Consider the following 12,721-nt stretch of genomic DNA (forward strand, 5'->3'; position numbering starts at 1 on the left):
TCAGTTGTGTGACTTTGTTTGTTGCACTTTCGTCTCCCAGTTCTGAACAACCCAAGGCGAGGTCGTTTGAAAGCCATAACTATCTACATTTAGTATAAATCTACTAGTGTTCTATCACGAATGCCGTTCTCTGATTGGCTACGCTACTCGCTATCTATTCTGTGATAGATAGTGAGTAGTGGTTTTCAACAAAATGGCGGCCGCTTCGTCGCGTTTTCGAAGTGTCTGTGACCGACTAGTAAATTTATACTAAAACAATTAGATTATTCGCTCTCGATTTCTATGCGTGATAGCTGATTCAGGCTGCGCCCTCATCAGCTATCACGCGATAGAAATCTCGGGCTCATAATCTAATTGTTAAGTATAAATGTCAGTGTACACTTTGAGAAATAGTCAAAGTCAGAATGTGAATTAAAAGGAAGTTATTGTATACACGTTGTAAACAAAACTGGAACTTACCTTTAGATAACTTTATTTTGCTTCAGTAAACATGATACGCGCCAGGAAATAACGGCGGCTCCCATGATCTATGTGAAACTATTTTACACAGAACATGACCAGCGCTAAAAGGCTGTAAAATACACATGGGCCTTGATCTCGAGGCATTTTTGTCCAATAAAATTATTGTCCAATAAAACATTTTTCCAAAAATTTCTCGAGATTCTCGGAGGAATTTCCTATGAAACAGGCTCTTGATCTAGGACACCTAAGGGTTGCAATCCTCCCTGCGTGTAAATGTATTTATCGATGTTATATTTTCAAGGAACGTGTTTAATTTACAGAATTGGCTTAAAGGCTATGAATTGTACACAATACCCGTCGACAATTTGACAAGGACATGAATGAAACGCTTCTTTCTCTACGATGTCTTCGGACGACTTGCCAGCCTTAATATCAAAATGGCTGAAAAAGAGAAAACTACAGCCGACAGCGGTACCTCTGGGCACTTTGCCGGAGCGTTGTACCATGACGATGCACCACGAGATTTCGGCCTGCGTTTCGCTTATGCCAGCTGCAGATGGTTCCGTGATGCTTTCCGTTGTCTTGTCCCTGAGAAGACAGTGAGGGAGAGAAAAGTCGGCCCCTAGACCGTATGAAAGAGATCCCTTTCGCTGGCACCTTAGTTCCACCTTACTGACTTATATTACAATGTAGCCATTTTGTCTTCCATGTGGTACGTTTTGAGGTTTGAGCATGTGCACGGGCTGAAACGATATAACAGACAGAAGGATGACTCGTGGTCAAACGACCTGGGCCCAGTTGCTCGAAGCATGTTTAGCGCTAACCCGGGTTAAATACCATGACAACCTATAGGTTTTAATACCTCTTAACCAATGGTTATCGCTAACCATGCTTCGAGCAACTAAGCCCTGTAGTCTTGGAGGTACCGCTAGTCTTAGACTCCTTTTGCCTTATTTCATTCTTACAATGTTTATTGCCGTTTTCCCGAAAACGATTGCTCCTTCGATGGATTGTTGACATTGTTAAGGGAATCAGGTCGTCACTCGAAGAGCTCTGTGAAAGCCGTTGCTATTTTTTTCTGTTTTTGGCTATTAAGTCAACACTTATTACCGTGCCATGTAATGAAGATGTGCCACGTTTGTTACTACAATAACTCAGATGCTACCTTTCGCCTGGACCGGTTTCTGCTTTGACTGCTGGTAACATCAATTGCCTCGTGATGAATGCCAGAAGCAGCCCCTGAAGCTTGTCTAACCGAAATATTGGGCAATAAAATTATTTTAGCTGTCCGATCAGCCTTGCATTTGATTTTACGTTTTATTCAACATTGCTGATTCTGATCTACCCAAAGACCCGGCTCCCAGGTGGGTAACTCGGGTATAAACGTGACGGGGGGAGAGGGGGGGGGGGGGGGGGAGGGAAAAATGCAATTTTAAGAACAGTATACATATTGCCTTTCTGATTTCTGCTGCTTTCTTTCTGCTTTCTGCGCTTTCTGCTTGAATTGCGTAAGAACTATTAGCCTGGCGGAAATTCCACACACTAGGTTCATCCTGATAGGAGCACTCGGATTTCTTTTTTCCGAGTATGCCTGTGTCACTTTCTAGAATAATACAACAGTCTCATTCATTCATCAGGCTGGAAATATACCATCACATTTATTTCATCTAAAAGATAGTTTGAGATTATTGCCGGTTGCAAATATTGGTTTTTTTTTTTGGGGGGGGGGTGGGGGGTGGTATTTTTACAGTACCCAGTTACTGTATACCCACCCTGCGAACAGAGCCTCCTTTTGTCTTTTTCTTTACTGAGCAGAGAAATGGTTTCGCGAACGCCAAAAATCGAGCAAGCAAAAGAAAGGCTCTGCTAGCAGGGTGCAGCCTAGCCTCCCAGGAACGTGTGACGAACCCCTAAGAACGTCTGCGTAGGAGGCTAGGTGCAGCCCAGATGGGCTGGTTTGTTTGTTTGTTTGTTTGGGGAAATTCGTGTGAAAGAGTTTATTTCGTTTTTTCGTTCATTTATTTATGCGTCACAGTTCAGCAGCTGAAACTGCAAGGCATGTCAAGCCTTTATAAGTGTGCAGGAAAAGAATTCTGGTTCTGAGAATGCCACAGACTGTTGTGCCATCTCCACAAATAAAACTCTAGAAAACGCCCTTTTCCAAATTGCTATCGAAAATGATTCCAGCGTCCTGGGGACTTGTGTGTTTTCTGTAGGTGTGATCTGATCTGATTGAATCAATTTTCTTTTTAATCGTACTCAAAAGTCGGCTCAGTTTTAAAATACCTCAGGCATTTATGCCAACAAAGAAAACACGAGACTCATTAAGAGAAGTGACATATTATCGAATATTATATGAAGAACTACATGAAGAACTGTTCCGAACTGTACCCTGAATGATTGCAGGCTCAAAGTATCGAATCCAATATGGCGGACGAACATGCACATGTAGCACGCCGTGTGAAAGCACTTTTTAATTTTGTAGAATATTTATTATAATTTACAAGGCGCTAAAAATCGTAATGGAAGAAATTGAAGATTTCGAATTGTCTTCTACCGAGTTGGAAAATGGCGTCAAAGTGACTGAAGGAAAAGCGGAGATCTGTTTTCCTGATTCAAATTCAGTGTTTTACAATCCCGTGCAAGAATTTAACCGAGATTTGAGTACAGCAGTGTTAAAGTTATTCTCACAGGAGTTTTCCTCTGACAAGAAAATAACTAAATCAGGAAAGATTTCCGTCAATGAGGGTGAGCAAGCTGAAGATAGTTCGAATCAAGAAACTTATGAAAGCGGAGTACAGAATGAAGAAACCAGTGGTAAGCTTATATATAATGCACCTATCAATGTTAAGCCCGAGGGGGGGGACCCCGGGCATATGTGGGGCATTTGACTTTTCAGAAGATTTTTTGGTCAAAGTCCCCACCGTGGGGCCCCAAAACTGGGTCAAATAAGATCAATTATCCCCACCTTAGGGAAGTAATATCCCTAAAGTTCATAGTAGTTGTTGTGTATATTTTACAAATAATTGATATAAATTGCCAAGCTTTTTTTTATATTTTAAACTCCTTTAATGCTTTGTGTAATCCGAGGAAAATAATCAACAAATCTAGCATTTCACGTGAAAAAATCAAATACAATCCCCACAGAGTAAGGTGATCCATCAATTCATATTAACAACCAGTAGTGAGAAGCAGTGTTTTTGTTTACAGAAACGAGTGCTTACCTCAAAAACAGCCGTGCTTTCCAGCCAGCACTCTAGTGAATTCCAAGATGGCCGGCACAGACGTGACTAGCTACCAGTCCTCCTTGCAAAAAAAAGCAAACGTCCCCACCCTGGGGCCCTGATTCTAAGTCAAACTCCAAAGGGTGGGGAAGGCAAAAGAGGTCAAATGCCCCACATATGCCCGGGGTCCCCCCCCTCGGGCTTAACATTGATAGGTGCATAATAAAGACTTGGTATGTGTTGAGTGTGGTAGGCGATGTTTCCTGCAAATGTATCCCTACAGTGTTGAAAAACGGATGTAATCCGGATTCAGTTATTTGATATTGAAGTGATTTGTAACCATCAATACAACTTCAAACCTCGACCATCTGGACTTGAGTGCACTCCCAAAAATGGTCTGGTTATTGAGAGCTTTTTCTGTACAAGTCATTTAGCCAATGGTCTGTTCACCATTGTTTTAGATGGTTTCGCTTACAGTTGCCAATGTGTTAGGGATTGTTCATTTCTTATGAGGTGGGTGGGGGGGGGGGGGGTGAAAGAAATTTGCCTTGAATGGACAAAATTGCACAGGCCTCTCCTCACCTATAAAAAGCAAATGATCGGTTAAGTTTAAAATCTTAAGTGAGTGGCCAGATTTATGTGATGCCTGAAGGAAGCATGGTCTGTTTACAAGGATCTTTGTGACCATACAACAGTTATACTTGTTTTCATCAGGCTTGCATAAGATTCAGTGTTTTTTTTTTTCTTGGTCAAATATCCAAGTTTGTTCTCCCTTCAAAAATTAAGTCATGTTACATGAATATGTGACTGTTTATTTCACATACGTCTTCTGCAGCTGGGAAGGAGGAAAGTCCTCTCTTTTACTTAAAATATCATTAGTTAACATCCACATTTGATGTCTTCTTGTCATTATATTTCATGCTTAAGATCAAGGAAGTGACAGTAGAATCACCATTCTAGAAGGTTTAGCAGCATCTGGTCTCCGCTCCATTCGATATGCTTTGGAAGTCCCAGGTGTGAATAGCATAACTGCAAATGATATCAGTGCAGATGCGTACAGAATGATACAGAGAAACATTCAACACAACAAAGTACAGCATGTTGTGAAGCCAAGCAAAGATGATGCTGGGTGAGCCCATATTTTGTTAGTTGTATCAGAAAACAGTGAGTGTGTTTTAGGATGAAAATTGAACTGAACATGAGATTGTTATTATAGGCTAACTGTAGTGGCATCGATCCCAATACAACACACATGCATGACTCATGTTTCAACTCTCATCTTCATCAAGCAACAAGGTAAAACCTATGTGATAAAATTACAAAACGTTTTTGCAACGATACAAAAATTAATAAAACATGAGGAAAAAGAAATTAAACTTCACAATGTTAAATTATACTTATGTTGTTGCTAGCCATGCTCGTTGACACCGTCCTAAACACATGAGTTATACAAGAGCAGAAAAAGAAACATGGCAATGCCATTTTCACAAGGGCACGATCGTGTTCTCCCTTTCCGCGAGGGATGATGGGTCTCAATGGTAAGAGTGCTGGAAACGTTCGTCCTGGCAGCTCAAAAACAAAACAATGTTCTCTAACTTTGGATTGCAGCGAATATTAAATCCTGATAAAAAAATATTTTAATCACGCTCCCAACACACCAACCACTGGCCTATTACCGGGCTATGCAAACAACAGTCAACTTAAAGATGAGGGCAGAGGCTAGCTGTTTATGTGTGGCAATGAATTGATATGAACATGCTCTGAGTATACATACATCCATGGTGGCTGTTACAGTAATAATTACTGCTGTGCGAGGATCTTTCTCCCTAGAGTGCATAATGACAACCATTACTCTTTTAATCAAATGGATCACTTTTTTACTATCAGTTATTTTTCTACATTCTCTGATAAGATGATTAATAATAATATTTGAATGGTTTAAAAAATCAGAGTTTCTAAAGAAGTTTCAAAATATAAATCTTGAATATTACTGCTATCAGAGTACAGGTTGAAGATGTCAAGCCAAAAAGATGTAGCCTGTTGAAGTTGTGTCCATTAAAGATCCAATCTTAGCAATATTTAGCATTGAAAATCATGTGAAATTATTTAATAGTCTCACGCATTTATGTAATACATGTACTTGCTGCTCACCTATTGTCATTCGCTTGCAGGTTATTAATGTACAAACATCGTCACCCTCTATCAAGCCGTTTTGATGCAATTGACCTCGATCCATATGGATCAGCATCGACATTTCTGGACAGTGCTGTGCAGGCAGTATCTGATGGTGGAATTCTTTTAGTGACATGCACTGACATGGGAGTTCTGTGTGGGAACCACAGTGAAGCTTGCTTTGGAAAATATGGTAGCATGTCTTTAAAAGCAAAATTTTGTCATGAAATGGTTAGTGTAGGTTTGTGTATTGTTCACTTTGGTTTTGTCATAATCTTATAACGCCTTAAATAACATTAATCTGTGTGTGCAGAGGTTAAATTTACTTTTTTAGCAGCCGGTTGGGTTAGAAATGGAGGTTTGTGGGAGGGAGAGAGGGAAGGAAGAAAATAGAACCTGCACAAGAGGCTAAAAATATTAGGTAAAAACTGATAGATCTTCAAGGTGGGAGGTGTCAAATTTATGTAAAAACTGAACATTTAAAAGTATCAGGGTATCTTAGTTTTGATAGTCCTTTCCATTTCATTTCACAGGCTCTGCGTTTGTTACTGTTTTCTCTGGAGTCTCATGCTAATAGATACAAGCGTTACATCAAGCCTCTTTTGAGCATCAGTGTTGACTTCTATGTTCGTATTTTTGTGCAAGTTTTTACAAGTCCCTCAGAAGTGAAACGGTCGGCCAGCAAACACTGTTTAGTCTTCTTGTGTGTTGGATGTGGAACTTTTCATCTTCAGCCAAGTAAGTGGCAATCTTAGGTTAGATGGAAGACTAAGGATGCTTTACATTTGTTAGAAATACCCAGCCAGGCTAGCCAGTTTGCAATTGGAAACAAAAAAAACTTCAAAAATGGGAATTTTGAAAATATCTTAAAATCTCTCTTACAGATTTTGAAAAAATATTGTCTGAAGATCGATGTTGATGTATATTTAAAATATCAGAAATTGAGCATAGGTCATATGGCTAAATTTTGGGAAATTTATGTTTTGAAAAGTTTGGTACAACTTCCATTTTGAGCATGTGCACTTCTGCATACACTTCAGGGAAAACCCATTCACTTGTGTGTGCGTACATTACGAACTGCTTGCACAAGGTTAGACCTTCATTGTATGAAAACTCTGACAGATAATTTAAATTATTGGCATGTATGTAAACTGACATATACATGTTGAAATATGTACTTAATTTTATGTACATGTAAATGTAAAACAAGGTGAAGATTACAACAATGTTTTTGGAAAGGAGAGGACGAGGGAGGGTACCCTTAAAGTGTCTACCTGGGCTGTGGAGGCTCAAACAGGAGCAACTGTCCCTGGTACATCTGTTGCAAATATAGTGTGTATCAGGCCATGCTAGGCAGATCCACCCCATGGCTGCCCTTGCTGCCTGCTTGCTTCTCCCCTGCTAGCTGTCTCATTTTCTCCACACTCTCCTAGAGGCCCATGTGAAGCTCCTACCTGCTGCTGCTGCTGCTACCTCCAGCTGCTGGGGTTGTTGGCCAGCTGTTCCCAGCTGTCTAGGCAGGCTGGTGTCTTACTGGCTTGAGGTCTCTCTTACACATTTCCAAGTAGACCTGATGGGGTGTCCAGTTGGTCTTTTACCATAGGCTTGTTCTGGCATTGGGTGGGCCCTGTGGGTCTGTCAAGCTGGAGCATCATAAATAATTTAATTGCAATACAGCTTTTGCAGCAGTTGTGTCTGAAGGAATAAACTTAGTAGCAGTGATGGATAATCTTGTATAACTTTTGTTATATTTATTACCAGTGGGTCGTCGTATTGAAGAAGGTCGCACTAGGAAGTACCCTCCTGCCCTGGGTCCTCCTGTAGGCCCCACATGTGACCAGTGCAGTAGCAAGTTTCATCTAGGTGGCCCAATATGGAAAGAACCCATCCACGATGCTGAATTTGTAAACAAATTACTCAAGAGTGTCAAAGAGCAACCTGGGCTGTTCAAAACCTCGGACAGGATTATTGGTGAGTATCATGTAGCATGATTGTAAGTGAGTTCAAAGAGTTACAAAACCATGAATTGCCTGAGATTCATGTTATCATGCCTCTGACGTGTATGCTTGAATCTGTTTTGTGTTGTCAAGTGTTCTTGAGCATGTTTTTTCATTCATGCCAATGTAGTAAGGTAATGAGTTAAACTTAAAAGCTGCTTACAGCTAACATACAGTAAAACCATGAAATGGCTTGGACTTGGATCCTGAAGAAGTTTTATCTGGCTGACGTTATCTTATCTGTGACATGATTTGGTGACTCTGACATTACATGGGTTAGGTGGGATAGAAATTTGCATGTTATTGCAGGTTATATTTAGATTGGCTATAATGATAACCTGACAAGCTGATTCATCCTCCCTCCATGGAAAAAGGGCTAAAGATTGTTTAGATTTGTAATGATGTTCCAGAACATTCCCATGGACCCCATGGAACTGCACATTTAGATGATAACATTTGTATTAACCTTTTATGATAATTTTGAAGTACGTTCTTAAACTTCTTTCACATCTATAATTTTTTGTGGCCTTCAAGGATTCTGAAACAAGCTTTTGCAAAAGTCAAATGTTCATTTTTAAAGATAAACAATAGTGATCTAAGATATAACTTTTATTCCAATTGTGATATTATGAATATCAGGACTGGGATTTAGTGCATAGTCATGTAGATGTGGTATTGAAGGGCATTGAGAGGACTGTCAAAACCTCTTATGGGCTGGCCTTGTGCTTCTTTGTCTTCCAGGATTACTGAGTGTTATTGAAGAGGAGTTACCAGACTGTCCTCTGTACTACACTGTAGATCACCTGTGTGGAGTTCTTCACTGTAGTACACCTTCTCTAGTACAGATAAGATCTGCTGTTATAGAAGCTGGTTATAGAGCATCCAGCTCACATGCCTGCAGAACTGCACTCAAAACAGATGCTCCTCACAACAGTATGTGAACTTCTTTACTCATATGAGTTTACGAGTACTCAATAATTATGTCTTAAATGAAGTTAGTTTTCTGGGCCGAGTTATGTGAAGCCCGATTAAGCTAATCCTGGATTAACGGGGACTTTGATTCAAGTTTAATTAACTGATCAAATAACTAATCAATAAAGATTGTTCAAAAATAGTTTTGGCTTAGACTTTTCTTGACCTTTAGCTTGAAATTAGGCTTTCAAATCACTTTTAAAGAGCGAGATGAAAGCCTCGATTAACTTTTAATCGTAGATTAGCGTTAATCGGCTTTCGAACACCCGCCCCTGGTGTATACTAAGTTTTGTGTCTGAGAAATCCATTGATTCCTTACTTTTTTGCAAAGACAAGACACAAGACTGTTTCTACTCACACTAGAAAAGACCTAATCAATGCAGGGGGCTGTACACATGAAATAAAAAGAGAGGAAAAGAAGATTACATCACCAACAGTAGATTGTATCAACTGTTTAAGTAATATTTAGAATATTTTCCTAAGAGGTTGCTAAGGTGATTTACATATAGTTCCATGGTAATCTGGGTGATTCTGGGATAGTTATGGATGTTTAATAAAATCTTGATAAGTTTTGGATACCTGGGCATAGGAAATTCCAGATTTTTGGTCTCATTCTTAAAAGCTTCGTGAGTACTCTCCAAACGTCCAAAGTGCATCAAAACCTCGATAGATACACAACCAGCAGCGTGAATCATTTCCTTATTACAGAACAACGGGTTTGCAGATTCAGAATAAACTGATTGTCAAACAACAGAGTTATCAAGGCAGTTAAATGATAATTGAACTTGATTGTGCAAATTTGCTTTTAATTTTTTGTATCCATTTCACCGCATACAGTTGTGTGGGACATCATGAGATGCTGGGAAAAGCTTCACCCAGTGAAAAGGAAAAAAGCCAGTTCTCCAGGGGCTGCCATCCTTAGTAAGGCGCCCGCCATACAGGTGTCATTTGATGTGAAACCTGGGGCAAACCCAGCATCAAGACAGAAGAAACTTCTTAGATATCAAGCAAACCCTGAAGCAAACTGGGGACCTAAACCAAGGTGCAGTGTACTGTATCGTAATGAGCAATTCACCTCCTGGATCGTGGACTGGTTATGAGTTAATTTCAAGCACAAAAATCCCCCCCCCCCTCCCCCACGATCATTTGGTGAACTTCCCTTACTGTTTCGCAAATTCGATTGTCTAATGTTCCATTTCATCTCCCCAATTTTCTAGAGAAGGAGCTTAGCACTGTTTTTAGTTTGAATGACTTGTTTTCATCAAAATACTTACTTGCTGCAAACGTTAGGGGTGGAAATCTTACTTGTATGACGCAGCGAGTGGCTTGTTCATTATTGAATTAAAAAGTCTTTAGCACCCCAATTTCCTATCTGTTTTGTTGATGGTCATATTCCCGACGGTATGAGGGAGTGTTCAGTTGAATGTCCAAAGTAATTCATGCTTTACACAAAACAACGCACATGGGAGTGGTTCATATATTTCTTTACCACGAGTTTCGGTTGACACGTTGTATTGTTGGCGTCTGTTGTGATTGGCCACAGTGACAATTTACTATAGTCAATAAAACACGAAAGAGAGTCGACCGATAGCCAGTTAGATTTTTCAAGGCCGTGAAACCGTTTTAATATATGTCATTAATATGTAACTTTTTGAATTATAGAGCAAAACGGAAGAAAGACAGTGAGACAATCGAGGAGAAAAGACAGCGTTTACAAGGGCGAAGGACTGTGGAAGAAGACAAAGATTATTACAAACAATTTCCTTGCAAGAGATTCAGAACTGGCAAGTGTGAGTACGGGGATGAATGTAAATATTCGCATGATGTTAATCTGAACATTGGAAAAAGTAAATCGCGTGATGATGACAATGAATGCATTGCGGAGGTAGATAGCAAAGATGAAGACATGGAGTAGTCACACGTGTATCAAATGGATGTTATTTGAAGTATTTCAATGTATTCACATTCAATTTGTGCATCCTTAAATATCGCATTTACGCCCACTACTAAACGCGTGACATCCGCAGTAACAGATGGCGTATTTCATTGTGGAAACTCCCAAGTCAAGAAACCTCAACAGTTGTGCGCTAAACATTTTTTTTAGTTTTGTATCGCCGTTCTCGCGCAAGCAACGAAATGGGAAGGGTACTTGTTGCCAACAGGTGCTCACGCAGTTAAATTTGATCCTCGACGTTCTTTATTTCTCATCAGTACTTTAAGAGACCCGTCCACACTTACCGAACACCAAACCCAAAAACGTTCCCTCCCCAAAGGTGATATTCCATTGTTCTCGTCCCTAGACGCAAGAACGAAGGTTTTCGAAAACAGTAACGTACAAAATTAATATACTCGTCAGCATTAGACGAGTCAAGTCAACGATGTGGAACGTTTGTTTGTTGAACAAAAGTTGTTGAATGCTGAACGATGTTGATCGCTGATACGGTCAGGTTTAATTCACCAGCTTACGGGCTGGTTGTGTGGACTGTATATTCAAACGGCTGTTAGTCACCAGGGGTGAGTTGCATAAAATTTAACGCCGGGCGTAACTGCTAACGCCAGACCTTTATCCCAGTCACATTCAGTATTTTAACGTCCCAGATAGCCTCTCTAAACTCGACTTCTTTCATTGTTGCTGTGTATTAAATTTTGTTAGTCGTGGCCCACGAGTGTGGGTTTGAAACTTGAACTTCGACTGTTTTGTTTTATGATTGTTGTTATTTCACTTATATGAACTTGAAATGATGCTTTAGAGAGGCTAACTTGACACAGCCGTTTTAAGACAGTCCATCGCACAAATATAATGGTGTCCAATTCTGATCAACAGTGTCTGTTCTTTTGCTTCGTTCACCACTCATTGCGACATTCCAAAGATGACGGTGCCTTGTCTATCACTCGTCACTGAAATGTCAGCTGTCCACTCAGTTATGCCAGTAGATTTTTTTTTTATAATTATCCTGACAAGTAAACTCGGCCTTTCTGAAAAATTCTATCTTGTGTCCCTCGTTATGTTTATTTTTTAAAGCAAGGTGCCACTGCCAAACCACGCTCAACAAATTGTTTTCCAAGCCATTCCACTGTATATAGCATTTCCACATTATGCCAGCATAATTTTGAGCATAATAGTGAGGGATCAGCATCGAGCATTATGCCAGCAAAATAGTAAGAAAAATTCCTGGAAATATGTCAAAATATCTTTTTTTGGGACAACCAAGCATGTGTTATGGAGGACTATATTGAAGGCTCCATCATGCTTCAGTATAACCAAAGATGATCACATAAAGGGAATACTTACACTATATGTTGTCTATATAATCCTCCATATAAGCGTATCAAACGATCGTATTTTATATTAGGTGAAAAAAATGAGTGATCCGGGGAAAAATTCTGAGCATAATAGTGGAACTTTTTGAGCATAATAGTAAGATTTTTTGAGCATAAAGAATTAGCATAATAGTGAAAATTGTGAGCATAGTGTGGACAACCCTAACTGTATACTAGATATCTTTTGCGTTTCCTGGCCCCTCACTCGTGTCGTCACCAGGCCTTTTTTTCCTTGTAACTATTAAAGTGCACGGCACTAATCCTCTCTTTGTTCGAAGAGCGATGGGTTTCGAAAACTGACAAACCGCAGCGAAACTTAATTCCGGGAGTGCCCATTTCCCCCCCTCTCGGGGCATTAGTGGGACATTTTTCATTCACATTTGTCTGTCCCAGGGGGCCGGGCATTAGCGTACCCAGGGGCTTTTGAGGGCCTCGTGGTTCTCACGTCACAGCACTGATACTTCCTTTCAATGATGAGTTCATTGGCAAGACGGTAAATTGTGACTAACTTTTTCTAAGGGGGAACAGTCAGATGGTTGATCCACAGAACAAACGGTCACTGAAGCAATAACG

At 40.1% G+C, this 12,721-nt stretch overlaps 1 protein-coding gene across 1 annotated transcript; it reads left to right on the forward strand.

The window, feature by feature from the left end:
• The first annotated feature begins 2,883 nt into the window (after positions 1-2,883).
• Positions 2,884-10,881, forward strand: LOC146462251 (tRNA (guanine(26)-N(2))-dimethyltransferase-like). The gene is made up of 8 exons (XM_085085806.1): positions 2,884-3,279; positions 4,614-4,815; positions 5,858-6,089; positions 6,392-6,596; positions 7,620-7,829; positions 8,597-8,788; positions 9,665-9,869; positions 10,490-10,881. Exons 1-8 carry the CDS (start codon positions 2,985-2,987, stop codon positions 10,740-10,742), a joined length of 1,794 nt encoding a protein of 597 aa, XP_084941932.1. The 5' UTR covers positions 2,884-2,984; the 3' UTR covers positions 10,743-10,881.
• Positions 10,882-12,721: the final 1,840 nt, after the last annotated feature.

Source organism: Pavona decussata, unplaced genomic scaffold (genome assembly GCF_977016875.1).
Source record: "Pavona decussata unplaced genomic scaffold, jaPavDecu1.1 SCAFFOLD_190, whole genome shotgun sequence".
NCBI lineage: Eukaryota > Metazoa > Cnidaria > Anthozoa > Scleractinia > Agariciidae > Pavona > Pavona decussata.